Source organism: Piliocolobus tephrosceles, chromosome Y (genome assembly GCF_002776525.5).
Source record: "Piliocolobus tephrosceles isolate RC106 chromosome Y, ASM277652v3, whole genome shotgun sequence".
In the NCBI taxonomy this organism is placed as follows: domain Eukaryota; kingdom Metazoa; phylum Chordata; class Mammalia; order Primates; family Cercopithecidae; genus Piliocolobus; species Piliocolobus tephrosceles.
The window spans coordinates 7,858,621-7,875,239 of NC_045456.1; the positions used below are offsets into that span (position 1 = coordinate 7,858,621).

Consider the following 16,619-nt stretch of genomic DNA (forward strand, 5'->3'; position numbering starts at 1 on the left):
AAAAAAATGTAGCTCTTAGCTCAGTGGTTGCCACCAGTGGGTGACTTTGTCCTTCAGGGGATATTTGGCAACTCCTGGAGCCATTTTTGTTTGGTTGGTTTTTCTTTTTTTTCCAAGACGGAGTCTCGCTCTGTCACCCAGGCTGGAGCGCAGTGGCACAATTTCAGCTCACTGCAACCTCCGTCTCCCGGGTTCAAGTGATTTTCGTGTCTCAGCCTCTTGAGTAGCTGGGATTACAGGCATGTGCAACCACAGCTGGCTAATTTTTGTATTTTTAGTACAGACAGGGTTTCACCATGTTACGCAGGCTGGTCTCGAAGTCCTAGCCTCAAGTGATCCGCCTGCCTTGGCCTCCCAAATTGCGGGGATTATAGGCCTGGAGCCATTTTTGATTGTCACAACTGCTGGTAGTCCTAATGGTTTCTGGTAGACAGATGCCAGGTTTGCTGTTAAACATCCTACAATTCAGAGTATCCTCACAACACTGAGTTATTTGGCCTGATTCTGCTGATGTTGAGAAAACCCTGCACTATTTCTTTCCTTTTTTTTTTTGAGACAGAGTCTTGTTCTGTCGCCCAGGCTGGAGTACAGTGGCTGATCTCAGCTCACTGCAACCTCTGCCGCCTGGACTCCAGCGAGTCTCCTACCTCAGCCTCCTGAGAAGCTGGGACTACAGGCGCACACCACCAAGACCCGGCTAATTTTTGTATTTTTTTCTGTGAAGATAGGATTTCGCCATATTGTTCAAGCTGGTCTCAAACTCCTAAACTCAAAGCGACCCACCCGCCTCAGCCTCCCAAAGGGCTGGGATTACAGTTGTGAGCCACTGCACCTGGCTTATTTCTTTCCTTTAATCTGTGGAACAGTATTCCCTCGACAGCATATCCTGTATTTACTTTATTCCTGTACCGATGAACATTTGGGTTGTTTCAATTCTCTGCTATGATGACGAGTGCCGCAAAGAACATCCTCACCAGTGTCTGTGCATGTGTGCCACAGGGTTTCTGGTAGCTGCATTTTCTGTTCTAGGAATCACTTCCAAATGCCATTCCAGAGTGGCTGGACTCCTTGCTTCTACAGCGTCACCTGGGATTCCAATTCCATGCGTCTTTACCAGCCTTTGGTATTATTTAACTTTTAAATTGTTGCCAATTTGAAAAGTTTAAAATAGTAGCTCATTTGTAACAATTTTGCATTTCCTGATTGCTAGTAAGACCAGACCACAGGAATCATTCACACCCCAAGCATTCTAGAAAACTGGTGAAAATGTTTTCTGTCCAGCATGCGCCACTTCATTTGGTTTGTCCCTGCGTCTTTGATGTGTATTACAAAACCGCACATTTTGGGGGACTAGGCTTGCCTGTTTCTGCCACTAGAGGTCACTGATCCTCAGTGGTTCTCCACCAGTATGACTTCTGACCTCTCTACCCTTCCAGGGAGTATTTGGCAACGCCTGGAGCCATTGTTGATAGTCAGGACTGTGAGTGTGCTGCTGGCACCTAGAGGTGAGCAACCAGGCATGTTGCTAAGGCCCTGCAATGCACAGGACGGCTACCCCCTCTCCCCTCCCCCCTCCCCCCACCAACAAGAAAGCACCATCTGGCCCAAGTAATAGTGCCAAGCTGGAGAAACCACGGTGTTGTCTTTGAAAGAAAGCGTATGACAATCTCTATAATAAAGACATCTATTATTATTAACAACAACAAATATTTTATTGCAGAAACTGGGGAAACTGCGGAGAAGCATGCCTTCTGTCTCCAGGGAGAAGGCAGGGGCCAATGCGCAAGGAAAAGGCAAGGGTTTTAAGGGAGAGGAGAGGTGGGCCTGGGGCTCGCTGAGTGGTCGGCTGGAGCAGTGGAAAGTGCCCTGGTGGGGCCGGTGGCTGGTGTGGGGGTGGAACCACAGTGAGTAGGGTGAAGGCGCTGAGGGCTGGAGGCTCAGGAGGTGGTGGCAGAGGCCTGACTCTTGGAGCTGGGCAGCAGGCTGGGTGTGCTCAGAGGCTCATGGTCCCCCTGGCGAAGCTCCTTCCAGGTGCAGGCAAGCCTGAGGCGTCAGGGCAGTGCTGCCCGCAGGCCCAGCGCTCCTGCGGTGGCTCGGTGACCGGGCGCCTGGCAGCCGCACATCCTGCAGCATGGCAGGCGGCCGCCAGGGGGGATGGAGCCAACGCTGCCTGGGAGTGGGGGCCTCTGCTCAGCGGCCTAGACCTGGGCACAAAGGAATGGGCCACTCCGTTTCTCATCACAGGCTTGAAGGCAGATGGCCTGGGCGTCCGGCTCCCTCTGCGCTCCGGCGGGGTGATTTTCACAGTCACCAGGCTGTGGACAGGCTGGGGGAGTGGCGGGCGGTCCAAAGACACCGCTTCACGTAAGCCACGCGAGCCTCGGAGAAATCAGGCCTGATGTTGCTCAGCAGCGGCGGCCTGTTGGGAAAGCACCTCCAGGCCTGGGGGACCATCTCCGGAGGTGGATGGGGGCGGGGACCATCTCTCTCCGGATGCGGATGCGGATGCGGATGCGGGGGTAGTCCCAGCTGGGAGGAGCGGTGGGGAGGGGCCGAGTGCGGACCCAGTGCTTCCCTTGGAAGTAGGTGACCTTGCAGTTCTCCTGGATCTGGGGGCTGAGGAAGAAGGGCCTGGACCGCAGGGCCCAGTGCTTCTGGGCGGGGCGCAGCTTTCTGGCCCAGAGCCAGCCCAGGAAGCGGCTCAGGTAGCTGCCTATGAGAGTAGGGCAGTGGGTGGGGCCTTTCAGTAGACACCGGGATGCCAGAAATTTCCAAAATCTGCGGTCACGGTCCGAGATCAAATGTCAGTGCTCAGTGACCAGCGACCCTTGGCATCAAAATGTCGGAAAGTGCACGAGGCGCCGTGTGCTGGGTATGGTCTGGCCAGCAAGTGTCGCATGGAGCAGGAGGCCACGGTCAGGCCAGAGCTTTGCGGCGCGCAGCTGCAGAACGGGTGGGTGGTGCCCCATGCTGTCTGGTGGCCCAAGGAGGCCCAAGCCTCAATCCTTCCCACTCATGGTCCCAGACACTGAGCTCTGGGCAAAGGGGCCTGGCAGCTGCCTCTACTTTTTTGTACCTGACCTTTGAAGGCAGAACGTAGAAGAATTTCTGCCAGGTCCTGAAAACTGGAGATACCTGTTGACAGAAGGGTGCTCTCTTTGATCAGTGTGAAAACGATTACAATACACTTGGATGCTCTCTTAAGGAAAAACAAATCATTTACTCATATTCGTCTAGGATGGCTGTTAATATCACTTTTTGCAATTTTGCTCTTAAGAAAATGGTGAAAGCCATCAGGATTTATGTTTTAGTACCTGTAATGCTGATTTTATGTTGACCCTCATATAATTTTCAGTGTTCATACAGCCATGTATGGATAATCTTCTCTGAACACTAATGCCATTTCTGTCCTTTCATTTCTATTGGTAATCCTGGAGTAGAGTGAGGCACACTTTCCACTAATAGCTGAAAAAGCCTAACTTCAAAAACAAAGAATCCAAAGGCTGCTTAGTAACTGTAGTGTTTAAGTTTAGAGTCTGTTCAAGGTGGTGTGAAACAACTTTTTAGGGGGGACACTTCCCTCAAAAGCACGTGCAGAAGGAACCTATTGACCCTCTGGAATGCCAGAATTGGGAAGAGACAAAAACGTCGCAACCAATGTGAAGACTGGGCAATAGATTTGGTCCAGACTGAGGAAGATGGGTGAATACTGAAAACACTAATTAGAGCTTAACGAGGAAGCACCAAATGCTTTTTGAGGTCAGAGGGGGCCAAGTGTTTTGCAATGCAGGGTTGGGGTCAGCCAGTAGTTGTGGGGGAATGAGATTCCCAACACTCACCGACGAATTCCTTTGTTTTTTTGCCTGACTCCTTATTTATGGAATGATCTCTAGGTATATGATTTTCAAAATCTAGAGATATTCCTATGGTATCATTTTCTTCTAAAGACGGTTCTCATAATGATTGGAATGGCTTTTTATTCATATCTAAGACGTCTCAAGATAATGGCATCAGAGTGGGTACAGACCTTTTTTTTTTTTTTTGAGACTGAATTTCGCTCTTGTCCAGGCTGCAGTGCAATGGCGCGATCTTGGCCCACTGCAACCTCCGCCTCCCAGGTTCAAGCAATTCTCCTGCCTCAGCCTCCCGAGTAGCTGGGATTACAGGCGCCTGCCACCACGCCCAGCTAATTTTTTGTATTTTTGGTAGAGACAGGGTTTTCACCACGTTGGCCAGGCTGGTCTTGGACTCCTGACATCAGGTGATCTGCCCGCGTCAGCCTCCCAAAGTGCTGCAATTACAGGCATGAGCCACTGCGCCTGGTGTGGACTTCTTTTAATGTATTTTTTCTTTCCAATGTCTATAGAATTTCCCATATCCTTTTTGCAACATAAGCCAGTGGTTGTTTATTCTGTTTGTGACTAAAGACTCTCTTGACAAACCACAATTTTGTCCTGGTGAGGTATAGGCAGTCATTAGTGAATCACCACTAAATATGCCTTCTACTGGTTAATCAAGGTGTTGATTAGTTAAAAGCCATTCTCATAGACACTGAAGATGTGTTTCTTCTTCTCATACACCAAGAGGTACAGCATTTTATTGGTTAGTTGATATTAGGGATTAATGTATATCATTGGTGTTTTTGGTGTTCAACAAGGGGTGAGTTTGCAATTGACAGTGAAGAATGTTTGCAGACATTTTTGGTTGTCACGACCTGGGGAGGTGGTACTATGGGAATCCAGTGAGTCGAGGCATGGATGCAACTAAACATCCTGCAATACACAGGATAGTCCCCACAACCAAGAATGATCTGCCCTGAATGTCAGTGGTGCTGAGGTTGAGACCCTGCATCCAGCTTCCTCCAACGTTATCTTATATAATCACGACGCATTCCTCAAACTAAGAAATTAACATTGGGTTGATACTATTAAGTAAACTCCAGACTTTATTTAGATTGCCCCAGTGTCCTTTGTCTTCTCCAGAACCTACTCCTTCTTGGTCTCCTCCACTCTTGAGTTTTTCTGCCTTGCTTTCATGACCTTGATGCTTTTGAAGAGGGCTGGTGAGGTATTTTGTAGAAGTCCTTTTTCAGTTTGGTTTTGTCTTTTCTCATGATTTAGATGGGGGATACAAATTTTGGAGGAGGAATGCCATAGAGGTGACTGGTATTTAGGTTGTTTGCAAACAATAGGGCAAAGAATAATTATGTATATGTATTATTGTTTAGGTCTGCAGTTTATGTGTAGGCTAAATTGCTGTTTGGTAAATTGCACTCTGATAGCTATTACAATAGTACCAACTTAGCATTGTATCTTCCTTTGATATTGTAATTAACTGTTAGTAAAACAACATACTTTTTAGTCTCTTGTATCTTTATTCATGTGTCATTACCACCTACCACTAACACCTGAGGCTGCCCATGCTCCACACTTGTACCAGCACTGTGAGCAATATAATTTTGGGGTTTCTGCTAATCTGATACGTGAAAATTCGTATTTCAGTGTAGTTTCATCTTGTTTCGTCGCTTTTTATAAGGTTGAAAATTTTTTCACATGGTATTGAGCTTCTTGTTTCCTTAACTGTAAGCTGTCTGTCTATACCATTTGCTGTTGATTGTCTAAAAACTGATTTCTAGAGACTCTTTATATATTAGAGCAATTAACTCTCTGTTTTGTTCACTATGATGTCTCAAACACCTAGAAGGGTAGCTGGCATACAGTAGGCATTCAATAAATAGTAGCTGAATGAGTAAACAGAGTTGCAAATGTTTTCCCTGTATGTCATCTATCTTTTGTTTATGGTGATTTTCATCAGAAAGGATTTTAAAATTTTTGTATGTAGTCTAATTGCTAGTTGTTTTCTTGATTACTTCTGGGTTTTGATTTATAGTTAGAAAAGCTTCCTCCGTTTGGATGTATGAAAGAATCTTCCTACCCTCGTAATTTTATGGCATTTTTTTACCTTTGAAGTTTTGTTCCATCCGGAATATATTTTTGTCAGGATTGAACGATGGGTCCAACTTTTTCTCCTAAATGCCTGCTCGGTTGTCCCCCAATACCATTTACTGGATTTATCTTTTCCTGCATTGAGCTGAGATGCTATCTTTATCATAAAGTAAATTCTCATGTACTTGGCCATATTTCTGAACTATTTTCTTCCCTTGATTTATCTTCCTATTCATGTGCTAGTATCATACTATTTAATTATTGTGGCTTTAAAGCCTTATAGGTCTAATCATTCCTTATTTTCTCCTTTAGAATTTTTCCAGCTGCTCATGCTTATTTGCTTTTCCACATGAACTCTAGAAGTACTATATCTAGTTTTAGAATTCTGTTGGTATTTTTATTAAAACCATATTAAATTTATGGAATCACAACTTAAGGAGAATTGACATCAAAGGTGTCTTTATGATATCTTCCTATTTAAAAACAGGGTATGAATTTTATAAATTCAAGTCTTCTGTGTCCCTCAGAAATGTTTTATAGTTTTCTTGTTACCATTTTATGTTGTTTATTAAGAGCATTTTAGTTTTTTAGTTTCTATTATAAATAGGCTTCCTTCTTCTGTTATGTCTTCTAATTAATTGTGAGTTACATGTGTCAAAGGAATTGATTTCTATAAACTGACATGGTACTCCACTAATTGCTGAATTATCTCTGTAGGAGTTTTTAGTGTTTCTCTAATGTTCTTTATCTTTTTTGGTCTAACTTTATTGGCTCCTGCCTGAGGTTAATTCAATTAAATTTAGTATGTAGTATGCTAATAATCATGGAGTTAACATTAAACATATTATTTATTTTTGAGCTGAGATAAATCTACTTCATCCAGTTAGGGAATTCTCCATTTCTGTTTCATTAAAAAAAAATTTTTTTAAAGGGATGGTGGGTTTTATCTGATGTATTTTAGGAAATCTATGGAAATGATCATATAGATTTGTTGACAGGATGAAATCCATTAATCGTAAGTATATCATTCTTAGTACTGAACCATCTTTGGATTACTGGAATAAACCCTACCTGGACAAAGTATATATTTCTTCTAATGCACTACTAGACTCTATTTCTAGTATTTTATTTAGCTTTTTTTGTTGTTGTTACATATTTTTCAGAGATACTGGCCTTTTGTTATTTTTCGGGGGTAGGATGGTCTAATCTTTGACAGGTTTTGGTATCACTGTTATCCTGGCTGCATAAAAAAGAGGCTGGAAGCTTTTAGTCAATAAAAATCCAATATGAACAAGTATACGCAGTTATTATTACAGTTTAGTTTATGAATTAAACAGGATTTTGTGTGCTGATGCAGTGACCACCACTTATATTTGGTTTCTAAGAGAAAAATAAATTCCAAGTTTCAAACAACTGACTTACATGAAAATTTCTGGATGAACATTGCTGGAGTCTGTCTTTATCCTGAGATTCTATAGCAAAACTCCCTTAAGGATTTTAAAGGGTTTTGAATACACCCATTTCCAGCCTTCTTTTTTTATTTAAAAGGGTATTAATTTTCATAGAGAATCTACACAATGCATGTATAATAAAAACATGTCACTTTAACTCTTCTTTCGCTAATCTGAATTACCTCTAAATTCATGTCCAAACTGAGATAAGACATTGGTACACTTCAATAAAAATGCATAAGCATTACAAGATGTTAAAACTGATGCCACATCTGAGCCCAGCTTTGTTTTAAAAGGGGAGACGAGGATTTCCTTAGATGAAAATTGTGGAGAGAATGTACCTGATCATGATCAACCTCTACTGGCTGCTTCTTAATGATCCAGGTGATGGACTCAGACAGGGCTGGACCAGGAAGATACTGGACCTACTTGGGTCCAGTAATCTAGACAGGTGGGCACCAGGCAGGAAGTGCCAATGACCCAAATTCCATGAGAGCGTCCTGGCCAAGAGATGGGGTTACTGAGTCATTATTTAGTAGTGAAAACCACTCAGGAATCAGACGACGAGGTGATGGTTCTCAGGGAGTATGTGGAGATGAGCAGTGGTCCAGAGGAGCTCCAGGCACCTTCTGAGCAGCTACCTGAAGAATCGCTGCTTAGGATGGAATCATGCCCAGCCTTTGTTTCTGCAATTAACTGTGTATTTTTTATATTCCCCAGTGGGAAAACAACCAAAACCATTTGATCTCTCAATTCTAGTGAGGCTCCAGCAGGCAGTCTCCTCTAAGTATTGTTGGGAGGTATTAGACAGTGGCCAGTGCATAAAGAAGGAGGCTTCACTTCTTCAAGGGAGACTGAGAATTTTCCTTTTAAAATGAAATGCAGCAAAACAAATAACCCCATTAAAAAATGGGCAAAGGACATGAGCAGACACTTCTCAAGACATACAAGTGGCCAACAAACATGAAAAATGCTCATCATCACTAATCATCAGAAAAGTGCAAATCAAAACCGCAATGAGATATCACCTTACAACAGTCAGAATGGCCATTAATAAAAAGTCAAAGAACAACAGATGCTGGTGAGGCTGTGGAAAAAGGGAATGCATACACACTGCTGGTGGGAATGTAAATTAGTTCAGCCACTGTGGAAAGTAGTTTCGGAGATTTCTCAAATAACTAAAAACAGAGCTACCATTCAATGCAGCAATACCATTATTGGGTATAAACCCAAAGGAAAATAAATCATTTTGCCAAAAAGACACAGGCACTCATCTGTTCATTGTCACACTATTCACAACAGCAAAGACCCAGAATCAACCTAGGTGCCCATCAGTGGTAGACTGGATAAAGAAAATGTGATAATATATACGCTATGGAATACTACACAGCCATAAAAAAATGAAATCATGTCCTTTGCAGCAACATGGATGCAGCTGGAAGCCATCATCCTAAGCGAATTAATGCAAGAACAGAAAACCAAGTACTGCATGTCCTTGAGAGAACTAAACATTCAGCACACAGATATAAAGATGGGAACAATAGACATTGGGGGTTACTGGAGAGAGGGGTAGGTTAAAAAACTACCCATTGGGTACTGTGCTCATTACCTGAGTGATGGAATCCGTACCCTAAACCTTAGCATCATGCAACATACTTATGTAACAAACCTGCACATGGTACCCCCTGTATCTAAAATAAAAGTTGATAGAAACAAAAAATGAAATGCAGATCAGGAGGAGCCAGAATTCTGTACTAAATGGGGAGAGGAAGAAAGAGGGAAATGGAGAGGAAAGGAGGGGGAAAGAGGTGGGGACCAGAAGGATACAGTGGGGGAAGAAAGGGAGGAGAGAATATATGGGCCTCCAGAGCACAGCCCTTTGAGATTCTGAACATAGAATCTCAAATAATCTGAATATAGAAGAAATAATCTTGGGGGGCTGGACAAAGGCATCCGACCTGAAGGATGTGGGTCATTGTTCTTTCCAGCTGGACAAGGCAAGTTTCTGTAGAACTGCTCTCTGCTCCCTGCCTGTGGGATGGCAGCTACAGAAAAGAAGGCTGCTCTGGGTGTGTTCGCCAGGACTTAGAAGGAGCCAGTGTCAGGAACAGAGGAGGGGACAGCAATATGTTCCTGAGTCCCCAAGTCCTCAGCGGCACCGCGGCAAAACCAGGAAGCTCATTGGCCCACCCACATGATCACCTCTGTCCCCTGCAATGTGACCCAGGGCCAGGGTCATTCATAAATTACAGGTCTCCTTCTAAGGCAATGTTCAAAGAGAACCGGAATACAGTTCCCCTAGTTAAACTTCCCAATTCAAAGTGCCTTGGTAATGTCGCCCCTCTTGAGATTGAAACATAAAATATATTTCAGGCAATTTAGGAAAAAAATACTACCCCACGCTTAGTTGATGGCATGGAATCCACCAATTTCTATAGCTCTTTATGATGTTTGCCTAGCTAAAGAACAACAAATGAGAAAACATTAAAAACAACGGACATCTCACTGTAGAATTGGAATGAAATATGAATTAAAAATGACCATCTGGTGATTATCTAAAAACAAATCACAGTCTGAAACCGCTGAAACTGGCAATTTAGAATGTTATAAACATCGCCGAATTAAACTGGACACAGAATACATGAGCAGGCTGTCTGAAGTTGTGCCTGTAGTCCACAGGGAAAGGTGCTCCTGCCCCACTCACCTCCCCCAGCCTTTCTAAGCCTTGCCCCACAGGGACCCTGGAGGCTGAAGCTCTTCAAACAGGCTACAGCACATGAAGGGCAGGCTTTCGGCACAGACCCCTAAGTCCTCAAGGGCATGTTCCAGGAGCCTCAGTATATAAAGCACGTTTTCTATTAATACCTTTTGTATTTAATGCTTTGACATCTGGGGACTTGTTGACACCACAAGCACTGTCCCTCCCAAGGTTGGCTAATTCCCAGAGAGAACAGACAGCTGCAAGAGAGCCCTTCATTTGCAATCCAGAGCTTACAGCCCTGCCATCTACTTTATCAGGCTCTTACACCAGGGCCACTGTTCTCCTGCACCAATCACCCCACGGTCAGGTATCAGCCAAGTGGGGACAGCCCCCTAGGCCACAGAACACTCTGAAATTATTCGAAGTAGCCAATCCCAAGCCTGCATACCCTGCCTCACCTGTTCCTTCCCACTGAAAACACAATAAAAGCTCTTGCCCACATTTTCCCCTCACTTTCTCTGCCTCTTGACCAACCCCGGTACTTCCTCATGTGGCCCTGCACAGTGTGTCATGCCTCCAGCTTCTAGGGATCTGGGAATAGGATCAACTTCTTCCTTCGTGACAGTCATTCCCATGTCTGCATGTCTTACTATACCTGATTAAAACAAATCCCAGGTACCCTTAAAACACTCAGCCTCCAGTGCAGATGAAAGTTGGGAGCATGCAGGAAGCCTGCGGCTGCTGAACCTGCAAGAGCTCAGGGGCCCCATGAGAGTGTGGCCTCTGGATTTTTAACCCCAGTCCTCCATTAGCTAGCTGTGTGACCTAGCAGGAAAGCACTTAACCTCACTGAGCTTCACTTTCTTCATCTGAAAAATGGAGACAATAATATTGCCATCAGAGAGTTCTTAGAAAGATAAACTAAGTACTTGGCAAATATGGAGTCACTTAGCACTCATAAATATTAGTTCCCTTCATGAGGATTTCCTAGAGTTATCTGCCTTTATCTTTCTGTTTAAAATACATTCTTCTGTTTAAAATGTATTCTTTTTTATTTTTTGAGACAGAGTCTCACTCCGTCACCCAGGCTGGAGTGCAGTGGCGTGATCTCGGCTGACTGCAGCCCCTGCCTCCCGGGTTCAAGTGATCCTCTTGCCTCAGCCTCCCGAGTAGCTGGGACTACAGGTGCCCGCCACCACGCCCAGCTAATTTTTGTATTTTCAGTAGAGACGGGGTTTTGCCATGATGGCCAGGCTGGTCTCGAACTCCTGGACTCAAGTAATCTGCCCTCCTTGGCCTCCCCAAAGTGCTGGGACAACAGGCGTGAGCCACCACACCTGGCCTAAAATACATTTTACATTTTAGCCATTATTTATTTATTTGCCTTTATCCTTTTATACCAGTGCTTAAAAACAGAAGTATGATACAAGCCACAGAAGTAATTAATTTTCTAGTAGCCACATTTAAAAAGTAAAAAGAAATAGATGAAATCCTTTTTAATAATATAATTTTACCAAATATATTCAATATATTATCACTTCAACACGTAATCAATAAGAAAAGTTACTGAGATGGTTTATGTTTTTTCCATACTAAGTTTTAAAAATCTATTGTGTATTTTATACTTCAGCACATCTCAATTTGGATGCTACCTTTTTCATCAAAATACTTGATCTATATTTAGATTAAAAAAAATTTATACTTGAAAACATATATATACACATCCAAATGGTTCCAAACATTCTTAAAAGTTTTTCTTCTTTTTTTCTTTGGAGACAGAGTCTCGCTCTGCCGCCCAGGCTGGGGTGCAGTGGCACGATCCTGGCTCACTACAACCTCTGCCTTGTAGGTTCAAACAATTCTTGTGCCTCAGCTTCCCAAGAAGCTGGGATTACAGGTGCCTGCCATCACGCCTGGCTAAGTTTTGTAATTTTAGTAGAGATGGGGTTTCGCCACGTTGGCCAGGCTGGTTTCGAACTCCTGGCCTTAAGTGATCCGTCTGCTTCGGCCTCCCAAAGAGCTGGGATTACAGGTGTGAGCCACTGCGCCCGACCCAAAAGTTTTTCAATAACTGAATTGAATATCAGTTTTTTAATTGAAATTTAAGTGAATTAGAAGTAAATTAAATCTTCATTTCCTAAGTTACACCAGCCACATTTCAAGAGCTCAACTGTCACATGTGGCTTGTGATCACTCTATTGGACGGCACAGTTTCATGCCATTTAAAATACATCCTTAACAATCCTGTATTTCAAGCACTATTTATCTTACCAGTGTATGGATCCCAATATTCTTAAAGTAAACAACAATATTAAAATGTTCTATCTTTTCATTCTAGAATACACCACATCATTTAAAGTTGGTGAGTTTTTTTTACCTTTAAAAATACTCCTATCACAGCCAAACCGTTTTCTTCCGGTGCTGCGTCCTCAAAGTTTTCAAATTTGACTGCATTCCAATGCACTAAGTGCAGCTGAAACACCATGGAAAGAGGGTTAACACATGACTACACAGAATCTCTCCAGAATAAACCCACACCCTCAGTCAACCTATGACATTTAAACATGTTTCCTCACCCAAAGTAAAGCCACTAAGAAAACCATATGACAATCCAAAACGAGATAGAAACAAAGACCAGGAAGAAATTTAGGCAAGAATAGCAATTAATATTTCTTTGGAATAAAAGGACTTAGGGAGAAAAAATAAAAATTCATATAGCAAACTGAGTCGCATTTCAGTAAGGGATCAACATTTGCTCGTTCCCATTCTGCTTTCCATGAAATACTAACATCTAAAATCCATTTACATTTAAAAGAGAAAATGTTTATATTGAGAAAAATAAATTATCCTTATAGGAATTAGACAACACTTGAAGACTGGCTGGGTGCAGTGGCTCACATGTGTAATCCCAAGACTTTGGGAGGCCAAGGTGGGTGGATCATTTGAGGTCAAGAGATTGGGACCAGCCTGGCCAACATGGTGAAACCCCATCTCTACTAAAAAAAAAAAAATACAAAAATCAGCAGGCGTGGTGGTGGGTGTCTGTTATCCCAGCTTCTCAGGAAGCTGAGGTGGAAGGATCACTTGAATCTGGGAGGCAGAGGATGCAGTGAGCTGAGATCGTGCCTCTGTACGCCAGCTTAGGTGACAGAGCAAGACTCCATCTCAAAAAAAAAAAAAAAAAGTTGAAGACACACTTCTTCTTTGAGAGATGACCACTTAAAATGTTCTTTTTATTGTTGATATTACATTTAAAACTAAATTACTGCCAGGTGCGTTGGCTCACGTCAGCACTTTGGGAGGCTGGGGCAAGAGCATCACCTGAGGCCAGGAGTTCAAGCCCAGCCTTGGCAACACAGTGAGACCTCGTCTCTACAAAAAATTTTTAAATGAGTTGGGTGTGGTGGTACGCAACTGTGTAGTCCCTGCTACTTGGGAAGCTGAGACGGAAGGATCACTTGGGCTAAGAAGTTCAAGGTTGCAGTGAGCTATGACTGCACCACTGCACACCAGCCTGGGTGACAAAGTGAGATCCTATTAAAAAAAAAAGCAAAACCAACAAACCAAACAAAACCTAAATTACAAAAAAGTTATAAGAAGCAATTATATTTCCTTATGATCTCCCTATACTTTTGCTATGGTTTGCATATGGTCTGTTTGGTCCTGCCAGGTCTCATGTTGACACCTGCTCCCCAATGCTGGAGGTGGGGCTTCATGGGAGGTGCTACTTGGGAGGCAGGCAGATCCCTTATAAATAGCTTGGTGCCATTCGGGTGGAAGTGAGTTCTTACTCTTAGCTCCCAAGATAACTGATTTAGGTTTTTTCTTTTTTTGAGACAGGGTCTCACTCTGTCACCCAGGCTGGAGTACAGTGGCACAACTGTGACTCACTGCAGCCTTGACCTGCTAGGCTCAAGTGACACTCCCACCTCAGCCTCCCAAGTAGCTGGAACTACAGGCATGTGCCACCATGCCTGGCTGGGTTTTTTTTGTTTAATTTTTTTTTTGTATAGACAAGGTCTCACTATATTGCCCAGACTGGTCTCCAATTCCTGGCCTCAAGCGATCCTCCCGCACTAGCCTCCCAAAGTGCTGGGATTACAGGTGCGAGCCATCGCGTCCAGTCACAGAACTGATTGCTGAAAAGAGCCTGGTACCTCCTCCTTTCCCTCTTTCCATGTGATCTCTGCGTGCTGGCTCCCCGTGGCCTTCCAACATGAGGAGAAACAGTTTGAGGACCTCACCAGATGCAGATGTGAGCAGCATGTTTCCTGTACAGCCTGCAGCACCATGAGTCAAGTAAACCTCTTTTCTTTATAAATTACACAGTTTCAGATATTCTTTTGTAGCAACACAAATGGATTAAGATAACTTCTCTACAAATCATTCCTTGTCCACCACTCATGAACTTATTTTCTGGCATCACCATTCCCCCAAGTCTCCTAAGTGAGACGCCTCAAGGTCTTGGTTAACATTGCTTTCTGTTCTCTGGAAGAGGATGCTGTTCTCCGGAAGAGGATGTCACCTCCTAGTTCTGTTGCTTTTATTTCAGAAATGCTTTTTAAAAGTTGCTATTTTTTATATTTCTATTGCCTTCATTTAATCTCCAACCACCTATCACTTGGATTAATCTCAACTTGTGGCCCTGCATTGTTGCCTGGGCTAATCTAACAACATAAAGTAACTGGCTAATTAAACAAAATCATGCTATGCCACTCTCTCGTTTACAAATAACTAGTTTCTGATAAGCCTGCCCTCCATCTACCCTATTATGCTTTGATGATCACCACTCTCACTGCCTCTCCCCACAACACACATTCAACATTCTGGCCACATCATTTTGTTTTTTTTTTTTTGGTCATTTCCTGAACATATCACATGTGCCTTTGCACGACTTTCCCTCAGTCCAGAATGCCCTTCTAATGCTCTTGGCAAACTTCCATACATCCTTTAATACCTAATATAAATGGCTCCTCCTTAGTGAAATCATCATAGACTCCGCTGAGCAGTCTGTATCACACGCCTTCCTCTGTGGTCCCATAGCCCTTTCAGAAACATTTTTCAAACCACACTTGCTTTATAATTTTAATTTCAAGTATTCTTCCCTCACTAGACTTTGCCCTTTGGGTGGTTGACAATTAGTACTCCTGGCACTTCGTGTAGTGCTTTGCACATAGTTGCCACTCAGAAAATGTTGGATACATAAATAATGATAAAATTCATACATGTTATTAGGTGGCCACAAATATAAAACATGTTTTTCTTGCCTAATTATCCTTCTGCTCTGTATTGTGATCTTATATTTTAAAATATAATTAAATAGAATTACTATTTAATATAGAAGTTATTTGCAAAGTAAGCCAGCAGAGGAAAACTAGTACATATTCAACACATAAACACACAGAAAATAGATTTCTGGTAAAGCTTTCATTTCATTTCATGCCCTTTCTTCTATACCAATTACAAAATCTGTACACAGAGATGTATGTATTTGTTAATAAAAAATATTACCTATACTAGAAGGAAACGTCTATAAAAAAGAGAAGGGAATTTTTTCATACACTGAAAAGTGAGCCCAATGATTATCCAGAAAGCCCATTCAGGGCATATACCCAAAAGCACAAAAAGAGACATTTGTACACCCATGTTCATAGCAGCGTTATTCACAAAAGCCAAAAGGTAAGGAATAGATCAACAAATGTGGTCTATCCATATAATGGAGTATCATTAAGCCTTAAAAAGGAAGGAAATTCTGACACACACTACAACATGGATGAACTCTGAGGACATTATACAAAGTGAAATAAGCCAGTCACAAAAAGACAAATACCGTATGATTCCACTCATATGAGGTGCCTAGAGTAGTTTGATTCATAGAGACAGAAAGCAGAATACTGGCTGGGCGTGGTGGTTCATGTCTGTGGTCTTTGGGAGACCGAGGTGGGCAGATGACTTGAGGTCAGGAGTTCGAGAGCAGCCTGGCCAACATGGTAAAACCCCCCCTCTACTAAAAATACAAAAGTTAGCTGGGCATGGTGACGGGCGCCTATAATCCCAGCAACTTGGGAGGCTGAGGCAGGAGAATCACTTGAACCTGGGAGGCAGATGTTGCAGTGAGCCGAGACTACCCCACTGTACTCCAGCCTAGGTGACAGAGCAAGAATCTGTCAAGAAAGGAGAAGGAGGAGAAGAAGAAGAAGAAGGAGTAGGAGAAGGAGAAGGAGACGGAGGCGGAGGAAAAGGGGAGGGGAGGGGAGGAGAAGGGGAGAGTAGGGGAGGGGAAGAAGAAAAGAAAGAAAGGAAAGAAAGAAGGAAAGAAAGGAAAGAAAAGAAAGAAAGAAAGAAAGCCAAATACTGATTGCGAGGAGCTGGAGGGAGGGTGAATGGGGCACTACCGTTTAATGGGTAAAGTTTCAGTTTTGCAAGATGAAAGGATTTCTGGAGCTAGATGGTGGTGATGATTGTACAATAATGGAAATGTACTTAATATACTACTACTTAACTGTATTCTTAAAAATGGAT

General features: G+C 43.1%; 2 protein-coding genes across 2 annotated transcripts; both read right to left on the reverse strand.

Moving 5' to 3' along the window:
- Positions 1-1,693: 1,693 nt before the first annotated feature.
- LOC111531695 (putative inactive carbonic anhydrase 5B-like protein) lies at positions 1,694-2,804 on the reverse strand (the record flags this gene model as incomplete). The annotated part of the gene is given in 2 exon segments (XM_023199041.3): positions 1,694-2,459; positions 2,462-2,804. Coding segments are annotated over 2 exon segments (495 nt in total), but the record flags the coding sequence as incomplete, so codon positions are not given.
- Positions 2,798-15,761, reverse strand: LOC111531716 (carbonic anhydrase 5B, mitochondrial-like). Its single transcript, XM_026449810.1, has 3 exons — positions 14,255-15,761; positions 12,475-12,570; positions 2,798-3,135 (listed from the first exon to the last, which is right to left on the reverse strand). Exons 1-3 carry the CDS (start codon positions 14,387-14,389, stop codon positions 2,917-2,919), a joined length of 450 nt encoding a protein of 149 aa, XP_026305595.1. The 5' UTR covers positions 14,390-15,761; the 3' UTR covers positions 2,798-2,916.
- Positions 15,762-16,619: the final 858 nt, after the last annotated feature.

Bases quoted from the DNA above. Each gene is read 5' to 3' on its own strand.
- LOC111531716 (XM_026449810.1), bottom strand. From the start codon at position 14,389: ATGGTGCTGCAGGCTGTACAGGAAACATGCTGCTCACATCTGCATCTG. The intron at 12,571-14,254 runs GTACCAGGCTCT...ATGGTGTTTCAG, and splicing joins GGAAAGAGGGAAAGGAGGAG to CTGCACTTAGTGCATTGGAA. The intron at 3,136-12,474 runs GTAAAAAAAACT...TTCTGTCAACAG, and splicing joins TGATAGGAGTATTTTTAAAG to GTATCTCCAGTTTTCAGGAC.